The 24,328-nt window shown below is 44.1% G+C and overlaps 2 protein-coding genes and 1 long non-coding RNA gene across 3 annotated transcripts in view; 1 reads left to right on the plus strand and 2 right to left on the minus strand.

Moving 5' to 3' along the window:
- On the minus strand, positions 1-5,147 carry SMIM15 (small integral membrane protein 15). Its single transcript, XM_015406807.1, has 3 exons — positions 5,078-5,147; positions 2,934-2,993; positions 1-1,407 (listed from the first exon to the last, which is right to left on the minus strand). The coding sequence occupies exon 3, from the start codon at positions 1,377-1,379 to the stop codon at positions 1,152-1,154; it is 228 nt and encodes a 75-aa protein (XP_015262293.1). The 5' UTR covers positions 1,380-1,407; positions 2,934-2,993; positions 5,078-5,147; the 3' UTR covers positions 1-1,151.
- The window catches only part of LOC107106622 (THAP domain-containing protein 6-like), a 27,262-nt gene continuing 8,081 nt past the window's right edge, over positions 5,148-24,328 (plus strand). The window contains exons 1-2 of the mRNA XM_015406805.1: positions 5,148-5,392; positions 22,849-23,040. Of these exons, the coding sequence (XP_015262291.1) occupies positions 22,961-23,040 (80 nt within the window). The 5' untranslated portion in view covers positions 5,148-5,392; positions 22,849-22,960. The remainder of the gene's footprint in view (positions 5,393-22,848; positions 23,041-24,328) is intronic.
- On the minus strand, positions 17,753-21,240 carry LOC107106625. Its single transcript, XR_001482370.1, has 3 exons — positions 21,111-21,240; positions 19,733-19,866; positions 17,753-18,637 (listed from the first exon to the last, which is right to left on the minus strand). It is a non-coding gene; the product is annotated as an uncharacterized LOC107106625 (long non-coding RNA).

Genomic DNA, 24,328 nt, shown 5'->3' on the forward strand with positions numbered 1-24,328 from the left:
GAGTCGGATTCGACTGGCTTTCGAGCAAGGGAAACCTTTACCTTTACCTACCTAGCAGTGGGAGTAACCTGGCAGCTGGCAGCACATGAACCACTCTCAATAACAGGGGAAAGTGATTTAACTTCCTCCATGCACAATAGTAATCCGCTGCAGTAGGCTTGTAACTCAACTCCCTGCACCCTTTGGAGAATGTGTTACAATTCTGCTAGAAGTATAACAGTTTTTAGGCTGTTGTGCATGCCCCATACTCAAAGCTATGAAAAAAGCCGCTTTGATTCCACAGGCTAAACCAACAAGGATTCAAAGTAATTGTGTTAGTTCTAACCTTTGCTATCCTGTTTATGTACAAATATTAGTATCCTTGTTTGAAAACAGACTTGTACCTCCCCAGGCATGGTTGTTTCAGACAAATGCCAACCCAGCCTTCTTTTCACCATCTTAACAAAACCACACAACTACAAATGCAAGAGGCTGCTTTATACTCCATGAGGCCTCTGATCTGTCAAGGTCAGTGCTGTCTACTGTGACTGGCAGTGGTTGTCCAGGGTCTGCTCTATGACCAAATCCTTTTAACTGGGGATGGGGTTAGCCTGGGACCTTCAGCACCTCAAGCGGATGCTGTATCATGGAGCCATGGCCCCCTCCTATGTAAGAAAAATAAATCCTGCATTGGGGCAATAAATCCTGAACTTCAGCAACTATAGTAAAGTTTTACCTTCTCTACCCACAGTATTCTCCACACACAAGCTCCTAGCATACCACAGAAATAGTACATTTACGGACAACCTACAATGGGTTGCAGAATGCAGGAGTAAGCTGTACTACAAATCATTGTAGAAAAAGACAGTGCATATTTTCCATATAAAATTTTGAGTTGTTAGGTCTTTAATCATCAATCACTTAATATTTTTGAGTATGCTGTACGGATGTACTTACTGTACCTTACAAATAGATCCCAAATTAGAAAACATGTCCCAGGACAAAACTACTTAAACCTATTAAAATTAAACTTTGACACAAATTAAACACATTTCTGGAGTTCTTAGGTTTCTGCACATAATCTCTAAAATTTACAACAAAAAAGTACAAAACGTCAGAACCGTTTAGCTCTGTTTAGAAAAGGAGAGGATTCTGTCCAGTAGGTTACCATTTTAGTCCTTCTTTGTTCGTTTAGCTTTAGCAATATTTTCCTGGCGTTTTTGTTTCTTCTTTTGTTCTCGCTCCCTGACTTCAATCATTTTTGCCAGTTTCCATGACAGTACTGCACTTGCTAAGAATAAGGGGGTGAGAGCCAGGATCACTGTGGTTAGAAATCCATATGGGTCCTTTGCAGCCCATTCCACAATGTACTCAGCCCAGGATTTGATGTTGTCAAGCATCTTTTCTGCCACCGAGTAGGGGAAAATCCTCCAAAAAGAAAAGAAAGGATACTTTTAGTCACACAAAAGCTTACAGTCTATACATGCTATATAAGTGTTGTGATGCCACACCTCTTTTCAGGCACAAACTGCAGTATAAAGAGTGTCTTCATTTCAGAATAAATAGCGATGACAGCCCTTGTCATCAGAACACATTTTCCCAGGGATTAAAGGAGAGGAATGGCAGCCCTTTGAACACGGTATTTGTCACTTACTACTTATGTCAGTGGTACATTTCCCATCCATACAGTGAGGCTCACCTAAGTCCTACTGAATTGGCTGGATGCCTCTTGATGCAGTTTGGGAAGCCTGTCTCAGTTTGAAATGTGACTACAGCTGAATCAGGATCTTTGGTCATACGGTATCAGGAATATGTTATATCTTTGCCAGAATTTCCTCCAAATTATGCAGAAAACTTCTGCTGAGCTCATCTACCATCTCCTCAAGTCCTTTCACTAAGATTGCAGAAAACCTCCATCTCAGCTTCTATTCTCTTCATGTGTCTCTCACACATATCTATATTCTCAACAATCCCCTCTATATGCAGATATGTATTTCTGCCTGGCTGCTTGCTACTGTTCAACACCCAGTGAAAATTAGTGTAGTATAATGGTCAGAGCTTCAGAGTAGGGTTTGCAAGACCCAGGTTTAGACCCCCATCTTGTTGTGGAAGCTCACTGGGTGATTTTGGATCAGTGATGTACATTCAGCCTAACCTGCCTCATAGGGTTGTTGTGTGGATAAAAAGGAGGAGAGAATAATGACTGCTTTAGTCCCCACTGTGGAGAAAGAGCATAGTTTTCCTCAGTAGAAACTACAGGGGAAAAGGAGACAGAAAGCTGAAGACAGAGGGGCAGATAAAGGTAGGTTGGCTGTTGGGTGAGAAGGAGATTGGGATGCCAACTCCAGGTTGGGAAATTCCTGGATATTTGTGGGGTGGAGTCTGAGGATGGTGGGGATTAAGGCTGGGAGGGACTTCAGACAGATATGATGCCATAAGCTCCACCCTCCAAAGCAGTAATTTCCTCCAGGGGAACTAATCCTGCCAACTTCCAGCTGAGGGCTGGAGATCTGGAATTACAACAGAGATCAGTTCCCCTGGAGAAAATGGGTGCTTTGAAAGGTGGAGTTTAGGGTATTAAATCCTACTGAGGTCACTTCCAAGCTCAAACGAAATCCTTCCAAGGCTCCACCCCCAAATATCCAGGAATTTCCCAACATGGAGCTGGCAGCCCTAAGAGGAACTGATCACCAGTGCTGCTGTGGGCAGGGGCGAGGAAGTGGGTGGGAGGCTGGGAGAGTGACTTGGTGGGGGCAGAAAGGAAGTGACAGGCATGGAGGAAAGATAGAAGAAAAGGGGTGGCAGGAAGGAGAAAGAGGGTGATAAAAGTAGGGGGAGAGGGGACAAAGCAGAGGTGGGAGGAATGGGATAGCTGCTCCCACATGTTTCTTGCAGGTCCCCACTTGTAAAACATACTAATAATGATAGTTTGTATCACATGGCTGCACACTTACCTAGGAGACTAAGAAGCTCCAGTTTAACACCACGGGACTGTACACAGTTGTAATGGAAAGCTAAAGGAAAATACAGTAATTTCTGATTACATAAATTCTAACAAGGATATCAAGCGACACTTGCTAAAGATACAGTTCCAAAAAATTAACATCTGAACTTAATATTTGGAGTGAAAAACAAAGTACTTCTACAAGCCAATGCTTCATTAGCAAGAGACTTCCAGGAAAATCCAATATTGGCATGGGAATGGTCCCTGTGATCCTATTAGCTGCTGGAGGAGAACAGGAGAAGTGGGAATCATAACATTACAATGGTGTACAAACACCACACCTTAGGCACTTCCCTATGGAACAGTTGTTAAGGACATCAGGTTTATATGTAAAGTCATAATTTTAGGACACCTAGTCTCTGGAATCCAGATGTCAGAAGAACAATATTTGGTGAGGTTAGTGCAAGTATTAGACCCTAATAGTTCAGGCAAAATATCAGGAAGAACAGTAGCTGTTCAGCAAAAAAATATAATTAATTAACCATGCACCTCTTTATAGCCATAGTAACTCACAAGTCTTTGGCATCTTTACACTGAGGGCCAGTGTTCCCTATAAGCTGAGTTAGTGTGAGCTAGCTCACCGGTTTTTAGACTCCAGCTCACACATTTTTGTCTTAGCTCAGGAAGGGCGTCTCAAGAGCCAGCTAATTTATGCAGTCGCCAAATTGCTCACTCACAACTTTAATGCCAGTAGCCCACAAAGGAGAATTTTTGCTCACAAGACTCCACAGCTTAGAGGGAACATTGCCGAGGGCCAATTTTTGCATCACAGGATCCCCATGTACTCATTCCTGGAGCATATCTGCATGGAAAAATGTGTAGTGCAGTGAATCCCAGCCCCTGCACAGGACACACTTCTCCACAACAATCACACTGTCTACTCTCGATATCCAGTCTGCCCTTCAAACTGAAGTTTGAGATTAAGCCCTGTTCAGTAGCTGTGCTGCAGCTGAAAGAACTTCTGTTTAGGAGGATGTGAACTCAACAGCTCTGCAGTCTTATGCATGTGTATTCAGAAGTCCCAATTTGACCAATGGGGCTTACTCCCAGAAAGGTGTGCATAACAAGAATACAAACTGTACCACAAGAGTTGTCACCAGGTATGCTCAGAGTTACCACACAGCCTTCCAGGGGTGAATCTGACCCCCACTACCTGGTAGGAAAAACTGAAACAAGCACCTAAGATCCCTTGGACATGAATATGTTACTCCTCAGCAACTTGTCATACAGGTAAGATGAGCAAGGACTGAATTTTCCTTTCTTTCAGTGGCGTTCTAATAAATAGGATCATAGCAGCTTGGGGGGAGGAAGAGATGTTATCTCCTTAGCACTACTTGCAGCCTTGGCTCCCAGGGTTAATCAGCATTGCTCTCATTTCCACACACACCAGCTCTGCAGCTTTAAGCAACTGAATTTTGTGCAGTTTTATCCTGTCTTTCCTCCAAAGAACTCATGGCAACATCCATCATTTCCTACTCCATTTTATCATCACAAGAACCTTGTGAGACAAAGTAGACAGTATGCCTGGCCTAAGGTCACTTAGGGAGCTTTGGTGGCTGAGTACGGATTTGTACCTAGATTCGAGAGCAATATTATAACGGGTTTTTTTTTAACATGAGACACTTGCACCTGTTGAACTCCTGCTTCATCACTACCGTGCCTGTGTAACGTTAAGAGCTCCATCTGTCAAAAGCAGTGGAAAAGAAGCCGGAGGAGACGAAAGCTTGGCCATTTTAGAAAAAGTGAAGATGAAAGTAAGACAGGAAGATCTCCACCAGATGAGGGAAACGTCCTGCCTCCGTTAAGAGAAGCGAGGTTTCCTGGCCTCAGAGAGAAAACCAGGAGGCAACAACGTAGGTTTTTAGACAAGGGGAAGGAACACAGGCAAAGGAAGGAGGCGAAGGTAGTGGGGGCAGGGGAGGCAAAACGTCCCTACCAAGATGGGGGGTGGGTTATCCACTTCGACATTTTCCCGGGAACGGGGGGGGGTGACTGTTCGGGCAACCCTTTTCCAACCCCTCCTTGCCTCCTCCCAGCCCAAGGGAGGCCTCCGCTCTCCCCCATCCCCCTTTCTTCCCGAAAAGATCCACTCACCAGCCCACCGGAAGTAGGAAGAGGAGGACGGGGAAACCCGTTTCCCTCCCAGCTCCGCTTCTATGCCTAAGGGAAGACCATAGAGGATACTGCGCCGCCTAGAGAGGCCAACTTCAGAGGGCGTGGGGACCGTCACGTGGTGTCTTCTGAGCCGCCATTGCTTTGTGGGGGGGGGGAATGCCCACTTGTGAGGGGCGACAGTCGCCAGCCGGCCGTAACGTCAACTGTGTCGTGAAGGAGGAGCTTCCGGAAAGGCGGTAGGCGCGTTCTCCGCGGAAGCGTCTCTCAGCTGTCACGCTCTCAGTGCACAGAGCGGTACGCGCTGCTCCCTCACAGGGGTTTCGCCGGTGGGGACTAGAAGGGGCGGAGCGCGAGCATTGGCCTGCCCCTCCCGCGTAGCCCGGTGGGGGTGAGTCGGCGTGGAAGACACGGGGGTTGAGAGAAGCCCCCCTGGGTTACGGGTGGGGAGGAGGGGCACTTGCCTGTCATGCACGCTGCCCGGGAGGTGCGGGAGGAGCGGCGGCGTGGCGCCTCCTGACACGGAAAGGTCTCCTGCTTGGGGGCTGAAGAGCAGGCTGGAGGGGAAGAAGTTGCTGCGCTGCACACCAGCAGCCGAGTAGGATTTCTCCCACTGCGCTCGATGGCCAGCCTGCCTCTGTGGGTTGATAACACAAGGGGGGGTGGGGGGTGGAGAAAGGATTTGGGAAGGCTGTCGTCTCCAGTAATCTTCAGCTATGGTATCCGTGGAACAAAGTATCGGATGAAATGTGCGTGCACGCGAAAGCTCCTAGCCAGAATAAAACTTTCTTGGCCTTAAAGGTGCCATTGGACTCACACTTTGTTGTGTTGCTTCAGACCAAACACGGCTATCCATCTGAACCTGTGGTATTAGTGGTTTTTACTGAGTAAAAAGCATGCAGCTGCAGTTTTCTGTACACATACATAAAACCAAACATAGGGCAGGAAGGAGGGATCACTAGGGAACACTAGATGAAACAAAAACATCTTATCCTGCTAGTGAAAAATGGTGACAGAAAGGGACAGGCCAGTGTGACTTGCGAGAGAGTTCCAAAGTTTAGGTGCCATGACTGAGAAGGCCTGGGTTGCCAACTGCCTAATTTGGTGTAGTGGTTAAGTATGCAGACTGTAATCTGGGAGAACCGGGATTGATTCTCCACCCCTCCACTTGCAGCTGCTGGATGACCTTGGGCAAGCCATAGTTCTGTCAGAGCTGTTCTCTCAGAGCTCTCTCAGCCCCACCTACTTCACAGAGTGTCTGTTGTGGGGTGGGGAAGGGAAAGGACTTTGTGAGCCACTCTGAGACTCCGAGTGCAGGGCAGGGTATAAATCTAATCTCTTTTCTTCTAATTTCAAAGGCAGGGGCACCTGAAGCATGATCTCAGATGACTGTAGTGCTTGGGTAGGTTTGCAAGGGAGTAGGTAGTGTTTCAGGTATGCTAGTTCCAAACTATGAAGGTCAACACCAGCTTCTTGAATTGTGCCTGGAAACAGATTGGGAACCAGGGTGGTTGGACCAAGACTACAGTGATATGGTCCTTATGACCCACTCCAGTCAACATCCTGGCAGCCCCACGTAATATGCACTGGTGTAATCTAATCTGGATGTAACCAAGGCATACACCATAGTGGCCAGATCTTTTCTGGTAAAAGGCGCTCCTGGCCACAGCTGCCACCTGCATGTCCAGTAGTAGGCTGGGTCCAAAAACACCCTCAGATGAACCTGTTCCTTCAATGGAAGTGCAAGCCCATCCAGAATGGGTAACACCTTAAGTTTCAGGTAAGTCTTTCTGCTCACCAGTGGCACGTCTGTCTCATTGGGGTTAAGCTTCAGTTTATTTGCCCACATCCACTCCAGAACTGCCTCCAGACACCAGTTCAGGGTTTCAACAGCCTCCCTGGGATCGGCTGGAAGTGCAAGATAAAGATGTGCTTTATTCATGTACTGGTGATGACCCAGTCTGGTTTTTCCGATGACCTCACTGAGCAGTTTCATGTACATGTTGAAAAGCATAGGGGACAAAAGAAATTCTTGTGGGATCCCGTAGCCCTAAGGCAAGGGGCTGAGCAGCAGTCCCCCAGCACCATCTTCTGAAACCTACGCTCCAGGTAGTTCTGGAACCACTTTAAAATGGTGCCTCCCAGTCGCAGTCTGGAGAGGTGGTCCAGAAGGATACTACAAGTGATGGTATTGAAAGCCACTGAGAGGTTCAGGAGAATCAACAGATTGTTTGTCTCCTGGCACAGGCACTAGGGTGACCAAGGCTGTTCCAGTTCTATCATGAGCTAAAACAGATTGGAAAAGATCCAGACACTCTGCTTCATCCAGGAATGCTTGAAGTCGTCCATCCACCACCTGTTCGACCACCTTTCTCTAGAATGAAATATTTGACCATGGCTGATATTAAACAAAAACTGTCTATGTTTTTAAGTACCCAAATAGCCTGCAGTTAGATCTACAGTGTTAGTACACTGTGTTTCAGCTGGTACCAGTGGAAAATGAAAATAACCCCTGCAAAAAAGCCCACCCACACAAAACACCCCCACGCTGGAAGCTAGGATTGAACCAGCAGCCTCATCGTATAATGCAGCAAAATTCCATCAACAAATTCATTAAGGTTCTCCGTGGTGGTTCAGATTTTGCATTAACCCCTGAGCAAAATGCTGTATTACTATGTTGTATTTTATGGTGCTTTAGGAAAAGAGAGCAGGAGTGGCAGGTCAAAATGTATAAAGAATACAGAGTAATGATGTAGCACGGTTTTAAGATGTAAGAGAGCTATGGAAAAAAAAGAAGCTTTGTATGCCCTAAAAATCTCATTTTGTCCACGATGGGGCTGGGGAAGATTTGATATGATTTTTGAATACAAATTGGTCCAGATTCTCTGCTTCTTAATCTTCAGATGTAACAATGGTCTGTAATTCCAGTTGCTCCAGAAAGAGCAATTAGTGAATGGTTTGTGTGCCATATAAATTGGTTGTTTCTGAAATGTTCTATGCTGTGTGTGTTTTCTCATCTCAGACTTTCTAATCACAGCATTTGCACAGCTGATTTTAGTGGAGTTGCATCAATTCTGAATCATAGGCCATTGACTCTATAAAGATTCTTTCCCTGTAGTCATTTTTTTAAGGTTTACTCTCTTCTCCTCCCCCCCAGTTTCTGGATAAGCACCTCCCTGTGCAGTTGCATGTTGAGTGCTTTCTGAAGGGCCATGAAAATTAATTTTTTTCTCATGCCCTTTTTCAGCTTGTACAGTGCAAATGCTTTATCAGCACTTTGTCAGCCATGTGTAACATATCTGCAGCATGTGCACGCCGATAGGTAGTATTTCTTATTGTTGCCTTTGAGCCAACCAAGGCTCCTTTTGTGCTACTGGGAGCTCTCTCTTTCAGAGGTGAAAATATTTTTAAAACACAATGAGACACCAGTTTGTCATGCAGCCATAGAATATATAACACTGTTCACTATCAGTTGGCCTTGAGACTGATCCTTAAACTAGCAAAACTGAATATATGCAGTTTGTGTTTCTCAATGGGCCTTATTCCCCAATACGTTTTGTTAAGATTTCTGCTTAAGACCTCTTGAAACAACCTTATGCATCCTGGTTTAACTAGTTAGTGGATCAATGTTCAGAAAATTTAACAGCATTTAGTAATAATGTCTTCCTCTTGATACTCGTGGTGCTGAGCCAATCTAAATAGTCTTAAGTGTGAATCAAGAGCTTGTCGGCTCTCGTGAGCCACTACATTGTTCACTATCAGTTGGCCTTGAGACTGATCCTTAAACTAGCAAAACTGAATATATGCAGTTTGTGTTTCTCAGAAGTGTAAGGCCCACTGTGTTGAAGGGGCCTTATTCCCCAATAAGTTTTGTTAAGATTTCTGCTTAAGACCTCTTGAAACAACCTTATGCATCCTGGTTTAACTAGTTAGTGGATCAATGTTCAGAAAATTTAACAGCATTTAGTAATAATGTCTTCCTCTTGATACTCGTGCTGAGCCAATCTAAATAGTCTTAAGTGTGAATCAAGAGCTTGTCAGCTCTCGTGAGCCACTATCAGAAAGTGTTCTTCAATGTTTCTGGGCCTTGCAGTAGAAGACCATAGGCCAAGTGTGTCTGCAGATCTTAACTTTGGAATTGCAGTCCTGGGTCACAGTGTGTAGAGCCAGACCCGCTTGACTTGGGGATCAGTCCAGTGGGGAAGAACACTGTACAGAAGTAGCTTTCTGCATGTGCATCCCCATCCTGAGCAACTGATTCTTATGCTGTGTCAGAGCTATATATATATATAAAAATTGCTCTTCCACTGCTGACTTTAGGACTTGGTACCTTCTACACACCATGCACTCCATGAGTACTTACAGTTATGGCTGGCCCAAATGTTGATTAAAAATACAATTTCTGCCACACATTATTTGTTGCTAAGCTTGTACCTTCATCCTGAATATGGTTGAGATTTTTAACCTTGTTTCAATTCCAACATTTGTCTGAAGGTTTACATGTCCTTTTTAGCCCAAGGCCTGTGTTAGGCAGCCGTGTGGATCAGGACCAGCACAGGATAGGTCTCTTTTGTTTATTTAATTGTATTGTTTCTTGAGGGAGAAAAGTGACATACAAACATTGTAAATAAACAGGTAATTGTTTTTTCTGCAACACAGTTATGTGCAAACCAGAGTGATGTGTTGATACGTTTGTGAAAAAGCGACTGGTACATTGTATCAGCATTGATGGATACCCTGTTTCCCTGAAAATAAGACCTACCCCAAAAATAAGCCCTAGCAGGATTTCTATGCATTTGTGGTATAAGCTCTAGTGTGTCTTCTTGAGAAAAAATAAATATAAGACAGTGTCTTATTTTCGGGGAAACACGGTATATGTACCCCTCTGCACTTTTTCAGTTACAAATATCTGTCTACATCAGTCACAGTCCATTTTCAAGAAAATAAAGGACAGAAGAAAGGATTAGGTGGTATAATTAACAAAACGTTTTGGGGGTGAAGAAGTACCCTTTTTTTGGCCTAGTGCTAGATTTCAACGTGTAATGCCTTGGTAATTTTAGTGGATTGTTTATAGATGTTTCCACTGGAAAGTCACTCTGGAAGGGAGAATGGAAAGGTGAAAGACTGGTGGTTCCCACAGGGAAAAAAATGAGTTAATTTCCACTTCCTAGTTGTGGAAAGAACAAGCTGAAATAATTTGGGGGGAGAGTAATTTCTATGCTTGGGTCACTGACTGTAGAACAGAAGCCTTCTGATCTTCTGAAAGGTGTTTCTAAACTTTCAGGGTCATGCAGGCCTAGCTTGGATGATTAGGGTTATTACTGCAGTTTTTATTAGCTTATAAAACTGGTAATTGTCTCTATGGTAGATAAAGGGATTTTAGTGTTGGCAGTGATATATTGATTGGAAAACTGGGCCATTGCTCCTACACATTTTTAATATGTACCAAATTTTACATTGCTGGAAATTTGTCAAGCAATGCATGTACTTTGTATTTGGGTACCTGCACCACTCCTGTATCAAGATACTAAAGAACTAACACTGGACATCACATAAACCAGAGCGTACAGCCGGTAGTGCTCTGGTGAATATCAAGTTCAGATTTAATAGTTTGCATCCACAGTCTGGCTAGCAGTGTGATTCCCATAGGTTCAAGAAAACGCTCTATCCAAATAAGGTATAATATCTATGCAGCATGTGGTTTTTGTTGTTTTTCAGTCGCACAGTCGAGTCCTTTGCAAATCACATCCCGCTAGTCCCAGCTGATAGAAGACTCTACAATGAAGTTAGATTTTTCGATTATTGTCTTTGTGAATTGGAACCACTGGTTCTTGGGGAAATGCCTAACATAGCCCTCCCAGGAATTATGACCGAACCCAGAATCTCTGGTACTATTAGGGATGCCTCTTAGGATCACATCCACCAATGGGCTTGAAGCACAGGCCTTCCAGGAGCTATCTGCTGCTCCTTGAGTGTCCGCTGCTGAGTTCAAAACTGATGGCTGCTTTGGGCGCAGGCAGCTTTACCAGGTTTTGACTTGCTTGACCCTTCCCCAGTGTGGTTGGCCATTGCCCTCCCCTGTCTCTCTGCAATCTTGGCCATGGCAGGGATTATCTGTACAACAAAACCTCTGCTGTGTGTTGCTCACAGACTCTGCTGCTTCGTATGCCCCCTGCCTGTTTATGTCTTGTTTCTTGCTTTGCAAGCCTGTTACTGATTTCTTCGTCTTTGCTGGTGCCCCCCCCCCCACTGTTTTTCTTTATTCTGGTCTGCTCAGACTCGTTTTCAGGCATTGACCAGCCTGCCTTAGTGTGATTTTCCCTTAGGTCCGACCAACTCCTTTTTTGGGGGGAGGGGGGAGTAGAATCTGTCTGCTGCATAACAGTGGTTCGTTGGCCGTAGGCATTACACACATATTCATTTCCTTCTTTTATACCCCACCTTTCTTCTAAGTGGGGAATCAAGGAGTGTTACATTGATCTCCTTTCCTCTGTTTTATCCTCACAACATCTCTGTGAGGTAGATTAGCCTGCGGGCATATGACTGGCCCAAGGTCACCCAGCAATCTTCCACAGTAGAGTGGGGACTTGAACCTGGGTCTTCCAGATCCTAGTCTGACACTCTAATCATGCACCACACTGGATCTTTTCCAACACTTCGGAGGGTCTCAAAATAGCTTTGGCAACCCTGTTGCAATCATAATACTCCTGGCTGGGCAACAGTACAGAAATTGCCTGTGGTAGCTCTGATTCCATAAAAATGTTGGTATTTGCTTTCAGGGCTTAGGTCATAAACTGATGTTCTAACTATTCTGTACACTTGAGTCATGAAGTAATGTCTGCTCTGGCCCATGGCTTTAGTGGAGGACACAGGGACCTGCTCCACCCCAGCAGAAGAGAACTGCCAAGGGGCTTTATGTTTGTTGTTTAGTTGGTTTCATGAGCTTGACATAAATGGATGGGAGAATTGGGCTTTCTGGTCTCTAAGCGTTTTGTCTTTCTCAGACATGACTGAAATTAATTTCCTACATCAGTTTTTGAAAAAAAAATATTAAAAGTTTGGGGTATAGTATGTATGGGTTAATTGCGCTGATAGTCTTTGATTCCCATCCTCCCCCTGGTTACATTTATATGAAAGAGAAGAGTAACAAAAATCTTTAAGCTGCAGGCAGTTTGCTGCAAGGAGTAATTTCATCTGATACGTGTGGGATGAATTCTTGCATGGTGTTTTGAACATCGACTGTCTCACACGGAATAAACCCAGCCCTGTGTTGACCCTGCCTTTCTTTCCCATCCACTTCCTTAAGAGCACAGCTTGTGTTAATGTGTCTGCAGGCTAATGATCATCACCCCCCCCCCCAGTGTTTCAGCTCTCAGCCATACTGAAAAGCAAGAGCAGGGATGAAGGTAAATGGCACAATCCCAGTTTCCATATATGTATATTGCCACTGAAATTGCATTAAAGGAAATTATAAAATCCACATAAATAATTGTCTTTTCAAAACCCAAGGGTTTTTTTATAACTAGGGAATAGGATGCTTTATTAATAGACCATTTTTGAGAAAGAAGAAGCTAGAATCTTTCCTTTAAAAATTGGTATATTTTGTGTGGAGAATTTTACATTTTCACACTCTAGTATTGTTCATAGCAGAGATACAGACGGAGAGCAGACATCCAGCTCCTGCTCCACTAAGTGCTTGTGCTCTGAGACCCCCCACAGGGACTCCATACAACCAGGCACAAACTCTTGTTCTGGTCTGCTATTCTGCTCTCTGGACTGTTCATGGCCAGCTCTTCACTTTCTTCTGTGTCATGCTCTTGCTGCTCTTGTGACTCTTTACAGGGGTCCACAGATCTTCCCTGTCCTTGGTAGCTAGCCATTATTTGTGGTTACCACTAACCGCGGGTCAAGGGCACGGACAGAGGATTTGGGGGAGGGCTCTCATTCCTTATCAATATTGGGGGAATATGAGTTGTTTATAATAGCAGTTGGCATAAGGGTGCGATCACCTTTATATACAGAGGCTGCCACTTATCCAGAGTACCAGTAACAGACAAGCAGGCTGATATTAGTTTAAATCAAAGTCTTTTACTGTATTATATGCACATTCAGACATTACACAAACACACATACAATTATACAGGGCTAGGAAACTTAGAGAGATTGGGATAGCACAATCTCATTAGCAGGAGATTCGTTGGTTTGGCTATACGTTACCTGATCTGAAGAGATGAAGCTTGCCAAATGGAAAAATAAGGGAATACTAGAAAAATGGGGATTATGCTAGGAAAGGGGAGCGTGCAGACTGAACCAGCAGAAAGCACGTGGTAGGCCTTAGCTGCAGACTAAGAGCCTGGGGTAGGTTGGGTAGCAAGGTAGCTACTAGAATGAGAGTCAGAGTATATAGGTTGTTGAGGGGGTGTAGAGAGAAAGCAAGAGAGCGAGCACATAGCTGGGTGTCCCTTTTAAGAGGGGGGAGCTTGGGGGGTTGTGCCAGGCTGGTCACATGTCTTGGCCCACCTCCTACTAGTCCGTCCCAAAAACACACCTACTGGGTACAAAGAACCAGGGGAGGGGACAGGGAGTGGTCAATATTAAGAGCTAGTAACTTGGACTGGAGAGTGGCACCTGGATGAAGAGGGTATGAGTCATCGAGCTAGGGCTATTGTTTTTTGATGGGCTTAGTGGAGCCTGTTCATGGGCGAGAGATTAGTTTCCAAGCAACCATGTGTAGAACCTCTTGGTTACGTGCAGTCTTGCAGGTAGATGTATGGGTGCGGGGTGTGTGTGTGGGTTGCCTGCGTGTGTCAGAGGGAGCTCCTTATGGCGTTTGGAGCGCTTTTTTTCTGGTCTTCTCTCTGGGTTTACAGTGCGTCACACAGTGCGTCACATGGCTAGGGAGCTGGTCCATCCTTCAGCAGGCAAGAGGGCAGGTAACATCTAGGAACTCCTTTTTCAACTTACAGGAAAGCTCTCTGCTTTTGGGTGTGTGTCTAGCTGGTATCCTTTTTGGGTTACCACACAGTTCGATCCCTATTTGCACATGGCTTGCACAGTCCATTTTATCACGTATGGGTTATAAAGTCCATAAGAGCACATTAACTGTAGGGCAACATGTCCTCTGTGTTGTGTTTTGGAAGCATTCAGAATGTCTCACAAAGTTCAGTGCAGTCATGAACAAGTCCCTTTATTCTCCATTGAGGTCCAGGCTAGGGGCACAGGCAACAATTATCTTGGAATGCAGGATGAACTTGGGAAGTGTTATGAATGCCTCAGGGTTCAGTGTTGTCATGAAGGGAAAGGAGATTGTAAGCCGCTTCAGGTAGTGAAGGGTGGGGTATAAATCCAATCTCTTCTTCTCTCTTCTTCCTCTACAACTACTGGCCCTGAGTTAGAAGGGCCATCAAGACAGGAGGCATCCGTACAGGTAGACAGACCCCCCCCTTCTAGACCCACCACAGTCTCCCCCAGAACCTTGGGAAAGAATAAGACAAAGAGCCAGAGCAGAGGCCCTGAGCAAACACAGGAGCGTGTGCATGGCAGCCTGCAGTTGCTCTTCTTTTGTAGAAGCAGGGGCAGGACTCCCCTGATGAGTCCTTGCAGGATCCAGGCTGTGCTGCTCTTCAGGAGGAGGAAGGCTGACTCAGCTAAGAACAGTACCCAGCGGCACCTGGAAGGGCAACTGGCTACTTAAGCTGGCTGTGAGACCAGGGTCAGTGATGGATCATTGCGTGCGCATGCTAGTGGGTGATCCTGCCTCGGAACTGTGTCCCTGGGTTGGAGAACCTGTTGCCTGACCTTGGACTGGATCTGGACTCTGCTTCTTGGATTCCCCCCTGACTGTACTGCCTGCTTCTGAGAGGGAACTTTGGCTCGATATTGCATGTCTTGGACTTTTATTCTCGGACAGACCCCACTCCCTGTCTGTTGCCACGGCTGGGTTGAAGTGGTAGGCCTGGACCCACCCTTCCTGTAAGCAGGACAAGTGCAAAGTCAGAGAGCAGACCTTGGCCCTCTTCTGAGTTCTGGGCTTGAGAGTCAGGCAGGGCCTGACTTCCTCTAACGCACAGCATGAGGTCAGAGAGCTGGGAAGAAGTAGTGGGTGGAGGAGAGGGTGCATCACTGTAGCTCCATGGTGACCAAATACATCAATGTGGTTCTCTTACTTACCTTCCCTTTTAGACAGTATTGCTGGAGCCCCTCTTCAAACCTGAGTGGCAAAAGTGCACCCTGCCTTTCTGTGTCTTCCTGTGGTCCTTTAGTGAGCCTGGTTGGACCCAGCATAGCACAGGAAGGAGGATGAGGTTCCCTGACTTGGACAATGATATTGCAGTTTCATTGTGTGATTGGACATCCGTTTACAGGACATCAGAACGAGAGCTGCAAATTTGAAAGGTTTTCTGAATGAAGGCTTCAAAATTGCCTCCCCACTGTAAAGAGATTGGTGATTTTGGCTAGGCTTGTATAATAATAATAATACTTTCCATTTATTAATCGCTTTCCCCAGTGGGCTGTGGGTTGTTGACGAGAATTCTGTTTTAAGGTGTTGGAACAAGTCAACAGAGTGGACTCAGTGGTGAGCAAGCTTCTCTTTCAAAAACAAAATAACTAAGAGCCATTTAAGCCGTATGCCTGCTAACAGACTTTTAATGCTAGGTTTCTGGGTGGGGCGTGTCTGTGTTAAGTGCCATCTAATTGCTTCTGACTTATGGAGACCCAATGAATTAAGTACTGCCAAAATGTCCTGTCGTTAACAGCCTTGCTCAGGTGTCAGGTTTCTGGGTACCTGTCTGAAATAAAGTACCAAAAAAGAATCTATTTACTCTTTGCTGAGGGGTAGTTTAAGGGCTGTTCTATGTACTTTTTCTCCTTCACAGCACAGCTAGAGCAATCTTAATGTGGGTAGGAAAAACCAGAATAAATAGACATTCAAAAAGACATTTGAAAGTTCAAAAAGCAAAATTAAACAGAAGAACCAGAAATCTGCATTGCAGTTAAGAAAAAAGTTGCACAAGGTAAGGAAATGGAAGAAATGTGAACTTTTCTACACTAATTGGTGCCCAGCATAAATCTGGGCAGGCTTTTAGGGCTTACATGCTTTGCAGTTACTTCCTTAATTTGTTCAAAGCATCTTTTAAAACAGAGGCTGGTGCAAGGTGCTTCATTTGAACAAAGAAGACACAAGAAGTTGAGCCCTGTTGGCTGAACCTCCTGAAGAGCTGAGAGGGCTCAGAGAGCAGCCGTTAACCTTCTCACAAGCACACAAAAGACCAAGATCTGTTTAAGTCTCCTGCTGGACTGAAAATTTGTTCTTAGGACTGCCTGGCAAGCATGTCCTTTTAACTAATGCGAAAGCATTATTCCACCAATCACAAGCAGTAATGCAAATCTGGAACCAAGCATCAGTAAAAGACTAGATCTATTAGTCTGGTGAAAACAGACTACTTGTTTCTTCACACTCAACTAGGGGAAGGAAAGAGCGACATTAAAGCAATTAGCAACAAATACATTTAAGTTTGCACACTCACATATCCATAAATAGTGAAAACAAAAGCCACATAATACTTTTCATTAGGACCAACTAGAGATGTGAAGGCCCGGAAAAAAACCAGGAAAAAATTTTTTTTCCCCGTCTTTTTCCTGAAGCCTTTTTTGTTTTTTTTCTGAAAAATTAAAAAAAGAAAAGAAAAGAAATTGATTATGGAACGTTTTATTTTAACATGATGAATATAATATTTTAAGACAAGGTGTTCAAATATTTTCCAAATTATTTCATATATATATATATGCTATCAGATTGATCTAATTTCTGTCCGCTGAGGACAAGCAAGTCCTAGGTTACAAACTGAACTCTCCAATGCAAGAATAAGATGCATTTCTTCCTTTAGGAGGTGTTATTGTCAGAAGAAAATAAAAAGGTGTGCTGGTTTCTGGTTGGCTGTGCCTCTGGCATTCGGGCAAAATGGAATCCTCCCACTGAAAATATTAAAAACCCGCAGCAGGTAAGGAGGTTTTCTGACAACAGATGGGTGGAAAAGTCTTTGGCCTTTAGACAAAATGGAACAACTTGACCAATTTAAAACAACAGCTAATTAAGGTTGGGAGTTCATGACAGAAGTCATTCTGTCCCAGCCTGTGAGACAGAGTAGGTATTTGGCTCCAGCCTTGTGCTGTTATCTTTTTTCTGCTTCTGCTCCTAAAGTTACCTTTTTGTGTCTGCTATCAGACCTTGAGGTTCTAGTGAAATAACAGAGTAGATCCCAGAAACCTGAAGTCTGTCCTTCCCCTGTCCCCCCCCCCCCAGGCCAGGGTACTGCTCCTCCATGAAGTCCCCTAAATGTCCCCCCCCCAAATGGCCTTGAGCCTTGCTACCTCTCTGCCTAACTTGTCTGTGTAGAACTATAAGGATGCTAATAGTAGGGATGGGCCCAAACCTTAAAAAGTTGTTTCAGGGTTTGGGGCGGCCTCTAAACTGAACTTCAAGCTGAGCCAAAAAGCCCCAAACCAGCAAGTTCGGTTCCCCCTTTTCTCCCGGCTGTGGTGAGCTGTACCCAGGAGAAGGGGGGGGGATTGCCTGGGAAGTGGGGGGGGGGGGCAAAACCGAGGGGTTTAATGACTCGCAGCCATTTAAACCTAACAATGGGGTGGGTGCTCGTGAGCCGGTTTGTGCCCATCCCTATCTGATAGTTTAATCCTATGTTTATTCCTCGAAGACCCTTGGGAAAAAGTTATATATATGCATGCCTTTAGGAAATGTTTTATTAAAATATTCATAGTCTGCTTTTCCTTGCATAGTTCGTCCTGGTTTAAAAATTCTGTCATATAGTATGGGGTGATTTTTGGGAGAAGTTCTGTGAGGAATGTCGTAAGGAGACAAAAGTTGCTTGCATCTGTGCTCATCCAAAATCCAAAGGCAGAACACAGTCCATATAATACCTTTTACTATGACAAACCAAAATGGCACAACAAAATATGCAGGCTTTGGCGTTCACAGGAACTCTTCACCAGGCTGGATATTACAAAAAAAAGAAGTGTGTGCGGGTGGGGTAGGAGGATGTTGTCAGGCCATAATTTTATGGCCTCCTGTTTCTACCATTTCTATGCTTAATGCTGAGCAGGCATGTAGATTTGAACTGTTGGGATAAGGTTGCACCCTGGCTTCTGTGAGTGACGAAAGACAAATGGTACCTCTCCACTGAAATTACCAAGGCCAGCAATTTCCCTTGTATCTCTCTGACCCCAAGGAAGACTCCCGGATCTCTAGTAGGCTGAGAGCAAATGAATTACTTTGTGGTAATTGTATTAACAACATTGGATAGAAATGTAAGGTGATGCATGAGTTGTAAATTTAGTGGAAGCCAAAATGGGTAGTTGTGATCTCATGTTGTGGGTAAATTCTCATACATACAGTCTCCTCCTAGTTCCATTCTCTTCCAGTTGATAAATTGTTCTGGTGAACTCCGAAGTTTGCACACTGTTTTGAGTCACGTTGGTTGGTCCTAATAGAAGTTACAATGTGGCTTGTGCTCTGTGAGAGTTAGCCTGGCAACAGAACAGAAAGGAGTTGGTTAACTTTAGGGGAGGAGTGGGTGAAGGGAGAGAGCCAAGGTGCTTTTCTTTGGCAGTGCTGGGGAAACCTTAAGAAGTACAGTTGTTCCAGAGGAGAAGATGACCTATGGAGCAGTTCAAAAGCTGACTGGCAGAAAAATATCCTCTTTTCTGGTGTGGACTAGGGGTGTGCGACCCGGCCCCCCCCCCCAGTATTTTTGGGGTTCGGGTATATTGGACCCAAAGAATATTGGTATTTCCTGGTATTCCCAAATCTCAATACTGGTATAGTATTTAGATTTGGTGAATATTCGGGATTGCCATATTTTTTCAGCTGTATTATACCCTATGGGGACTGTTATTGTCAATGGTCCCCATACGGTATATATAATGGAGAATCAATCCAGGGGTATCTGGGGCTCTGTGGGAGCTGTTTTTTGAGGTTGGGGCACAAAATCGGCAGCATAGCTGCTGGTGCGTCTCCTCAAAAGAACCCCTCAAGTTTAAAAAAGATTGGGCTAGCAGGTCCAGTCCCATTCTCCATGGTTTTCAATGGAGGGGGGAAGGCCTTTTAAGGGAACACAGTCTCTTGAAATGCCTTTTGCAAGCTGCAGCTGAACTCTGAAGGCATTTAAAGGGCTCATGGTCCCTTTAAATGCCTTCTTCAGGCCACGGCTTCCCCTGGAAGGTGATTAAAGGGACGGCAGTCCCTTTAAACACCCTTTTATGCCAGCTATTTGGCAGCCCTGAAAAAAATCCCAAATCTTTTCGGGATTTTTTCAGGCTCAGTTGTATTGAATAGCTGGCTAAATACCATGGCTGAAAGAATACCCAAAAAATACCGGTAAGGTATTTTGGGGGTGTTTTTTGGCTTGGATAAACTGAATGCACACCCCTAGTGTGGATTTCTTATTCTTCGGTGCTTGTGGGACTCCTGCTGTGAGGAAATGTTGCTTCACTGGGTCTTTAAGAAGGGAGACCTCTGAAGGCATCTTCCCTCAACGTTGACTCTATGTGGACCTTTCCTACCTGCCCCCATCCAGAGAAAGCATCTAGGTCATTCTGGAGTTTGTTGCCACAGAGTTGTACCTTTTCTGAAAGATACTTTTCATTGTCCATAGATTCACTCAGATGTTTCAGGGACAGCATCCCACAATTCACAAAATTTGCTGTAGAGGTGGCTAGCATCATCCTCTTGACTAAGTTTGTGGATGTTGTTGCATCTGTTGAGAACAAAAAGTGTGACCTGCTGGCGCTGAACAAAACTTCATATGCATTTTTCCCTTGAAGCTTAGATAAGGAATAGAGAAAATGCCACATCTCATTTCTGTTGCCTTCAAAGTATGTACAAGAAAGAAAGGATTACATGATGGAGGCATTCAGAAGCTGATTATGCAAAATGCTTTCCTTTGGCTGGTGGGCTTGTTATTCCCGTAATTCTAAACAATGTGATGCAGTTTTTTCTGCCACATTTCAATGAGAGTCTGTTAATATTTACTTTGAATGGCTGTTTGCTGAATGCATTTAATATTCTGAAACAGTGCTGAAGTGCTGAAATAGTGTGGTGAAGTCAATGCATGACCCCCTCCCATCCATATAGCTTTCAGTCTTAACTGCGCTGTTTATATGGATAGCTGTGCCGTTTACATGGTCGAAGGGCGGAAAGTTCCAATCTGAAACTGGAAGATTTTAGTTTGGATCCAACCCATTTCTCCAATTGAAACTATCTTGTGCTGCTGCTAGCCTAGAAAACTATGTGGAACTTCCCTAACAATATGTCATCTTGTCTGAGGTGATTCCATGTTGCAGGAGAAAACACAATTCTCTTCAGATTTCCTCTCTACTAATTTTCTTGTTTTACGGTAATTTTTTTTAGAAACAGGCTGCCTTAAACTTGTGGAAGGCCACTAAGAAATAGGAGGTCCCTGTTATCAAGAATGTTGTTATTCAGACCTCTGATTATTGGAAACGATGTATCATTATCTGTGTTATTTAAATTTTACTTTAAGAAATGTTAGCTATGAAGGAAGAGGCTTCCAACATTCTGCTGTCTAGTGGTGGGAAAAGGCAATGTTTGCAGTGGCCCAGAGACTTAATCAGTAAAGCTGGGTTGAAAGTAGACATGGCCACTGTAGCCCTGACCTGGCTAGCCCAATCCTGTCAGATCTCAGAAACTAAGCAGGGTTGGCCTTGCCTAGTATTTGGAAGGGCGACCTCCAAGGAATACCAGGGTTCTGAGTGGCTGGTAATGGCAAACCACCTCTGAAATGTCTCTTGCCTTAAAAACAAGTCTAGCTTGCCACCTAGTGCTGCATAACGCTAAAGAGTTAGAACTTTGGGCTGCCAGACAATCTTAGGATCTGGCTATTCTACACACAATGCCATATAATAATTAATGAATTTTAATGGCCCCTATATAAGCATTGACCTCATTCATATATAACTTGTGGGGTGGAGGATATCTTACCTTAACAGTAAAAAAGATGAAGCACTTTCTGCTCTGTAGTTGCTTGCTGTGGGCACTATTCTGGCTTCTCATCATAAACCAGCATAAGCTTGTGTGAGCTTCACCCTACTTCATCAAATGTAGTAAACTGCATCTTCAGTCAGTGAGAGGAAACAGAGGAAAGGGGGAAAATGTGAACCATTGAGTAACAGGCCTGGTTTATGACATCTCTAGGCAAAACAAAGTATGCCATAGTCATTCACAGGAAATGCAACTGCTGATGCCATAGTTATGTTAGCAATTTCACTCCATTAGGAACTGAACACATTAACTGGACCTGTTGAGCCCCTGATCAGTGCTGTCAAACTTATGGGTATCTTATCCAGCACTTTCAATTATGCATTTTAAGTTGTACTAAATTTGAATTTTGTGAAATTATGCACTTAAGTTGCATTGTTTTTAGTTTTACATGTGTAAGTGCTCTTAGTAGTTTCAGGGGACAGACATAGGATTGGATCCAAAGATGCCATATGTGAGTGAAAGTCAGTTCCATTCATGCAAAGGGGGGAGTCCTTAGACCTGCACACATGACCCCACTGTGCACTGACTGAACATGTGGAGACATGACAGCGGGCATAAGTGTGCTTGCCCTGTTTCCATGTGACTGCCGGCTTATGAGCACTTAACCTGCACTCAGTGGCAGTATCCATGCATAAGCTCCTTCTCTGTGATCGGCAACATTTGGAAAGTAGCACTGCTGATCATGACCATGCATGTGCACCATACTCACGAATTGGTGATCACACAGAGCAAGAACAGCCCATTCATGTTCGTTCTCCCTCTGTGCATGTCCAGTCAATGCATGGAGGGGTTCAGTGTATAGGGCTTCTGTTTCCTGCAGTTCCCATGTGGTATCCAATGTCATATCGACCATCCTCTGACTTTCAGAATTAGCTTTCTTTCTAGAGAAGAGGAGAAGATGATGATGATGATTGGATTTATACCCCACCCTTCACTTTCCCTTCCTCTCCCCACAATGGAGACCCTGTGAGGTAGGTGAGGCTCTTTCCACAGCTGTCCTTGAGAAAACAGCTTTGCCAGAACTACGGCTTGCCCAAGGTCATCCATCAGGTGCAGGTGGAGGAATGGAGAATCAAACCCAGTTCTCCCAGATTAGAATCCACGCACTTAACCACTACACCAAACTGGCGAGGGGAATGATCCGAAGCAGAAAGTTCACAAGTCTTGTGCAGTGACCGGAGTATCTGCTGTGCCTGTGATCCTTAAGATCCATTCTATAATAACTTGGATTGTGTGTACAAAATCAGTATATAAAAAGAGTCTTGTGGTACATCGATGTATTTATTGTACATAAGCTTTTGTGGTCTAGAACTCAAAGCAGGTGCATGAAGTGAATTCTCAGTCAGCAGGTATATAGATAAATGGAGAAGGGGAAACTATGAACAGTGGGTTAAAAGTCCATGCAAATCAACTGTATAGTTTTTACCGTTTTTGTGCTAAAATCAAGAAGCATATTAAATAAAACTAATGCACAAACTGGTTTTAGTTAAGAATCCAATATATTTGTGATGTGGCTCCATGTGGTGAGTGGTGAGTTATTCGTCTTGGAAATTAGAAAATATTCAGGGTTATTTTAATTATGCATTTATTCTGTCTGTATTCATGTTTCAGAAGTTACACCTAAGCTGAAGAAGGAAGCCTAACTGTTCAACAAAATATTCTTCTTCTCTATTATCAGCTTTCATTTGGAGATGACATACAGAATCCAGTCTGTTCAGCCATGAGCATCATAGTCTGCTGACCAGGGTCATTGTGCTTCTCTTCTTGCAACGGCTTAGAGTAGAGCTATCATGGTAAAATACTGTGCAGCATATAACTGCAGCAATTCAGACACAATGTTAAATCGCAAACAGGGAATAACTTTTCATAGGTGAGTGTGAACGTCCTGGGCACCTGCATGGCATAAGTTTGTACCTCACCATGAAGATGAATGTGTTGGAGCAGCATGTTGCACAGAATGTCTGAAAATTCAACTGTAGTTCACCCCAAATGTTCTTATTCCTCCCCCCCTTCCATGTTTTGACCTTTAAACCCTACGTGGCTTGGGACTGTCTTCTGTCATATGTCCCTGCTTGGGACCTAAGATCAGAGAGAGAGAGAGAGAGGCCTCTTCACTGACCCACTGACTGGTGGGTACATGAGAGAGGGCCTTTTCAGTAGCAGCCCCATGATTATGGAACAACCTTCCTAGGGAGGTGTGCCTGGCCCCCCCTCACTTGTGACCTTTATAAGGCAGCTGAAGACGGTTTTCTTCATGACGGTATTTGATCAGTTCTTCTGCTTACCATCAGCTTTAAATAAATTTAGGGGAAAGAAAACTGCTATGGCTCATGTGCTCCGAATTGTGCAAGAATGTGTATTGGAATTATATAAACAAAAATATGTGGTATTTGATTTTGAAATTTTGTTTTGGACTATGAATTTTGTGCAGCCAAGAATAGGGGAGGGCCCTGTTCGCTAGGAACAATGTGGAAGGATTCCTGGGAAGAACATAACTGCTAGAATGAAAAACCCACAAAAAGGACCTGTGAATAGAAATTCCCCAGAATACCCTATCTATTCCTCTGGTGGCTCTTTCTTGAAAAAATCCAAAAGACCTTTAATTGAAACTTGACATTTTATACAGGGAAGTTCATGGATGGTATTCCAAGGTGATCCCATAGAGGCAAACTTTACATTGAGACTAGCTGTAAAAGAATAAAAAAAACCACTATTGCAATTGTTCTCCTGAACAGAATTATACCCTACTAAGCCCATTAACTTCAATGGACATAGAAGGGTGAAACTCTGCTTAGGATTGCACTTGAGGTTGTTAACTATTTATTAAAGTTCTGAGCTTACCCCTCTGTAATCCTACATGCATTCCTGGAAATGCATCATTAGGTTTTCTGACTCTAAATGTTTAAAATGAGGAAGAGATGTTTGAATCTGATACATAAAAAGTGGATAGGCGCATTTTGTGCATCATGCTCAGTAAACAATTGTATTCGCTTTACAAATGGCAAAGTTGCTGCTCCATGATTAAGGACTCTGAATTCCAGTTTGGTGACCTGGGGTTTGGATCCACTGGTCTCTCGCAGTGCCCATTGATTTCACTGTATTTAGAAAGTTGGAACACTGCTTAGGATGGCACAGTTACTGACCCAAATTTAGTAGGC

This window comes from Gekko japonicus, unplaced genomic scaffold (genome assembly GCF_001447785.1).
Source record: "Gekko japonicus isolate JY-2015 unplaced genomic scaffold, Gekko_japonicus_V1.1 scaffold700, whole genome shotgun sequence".
Lineage (NCBI taxonomy): Eukaryota > Metazoa > Chordata > Lepidosauria > Squamata > Gekkonidae > Gekko > Gekko japonicus.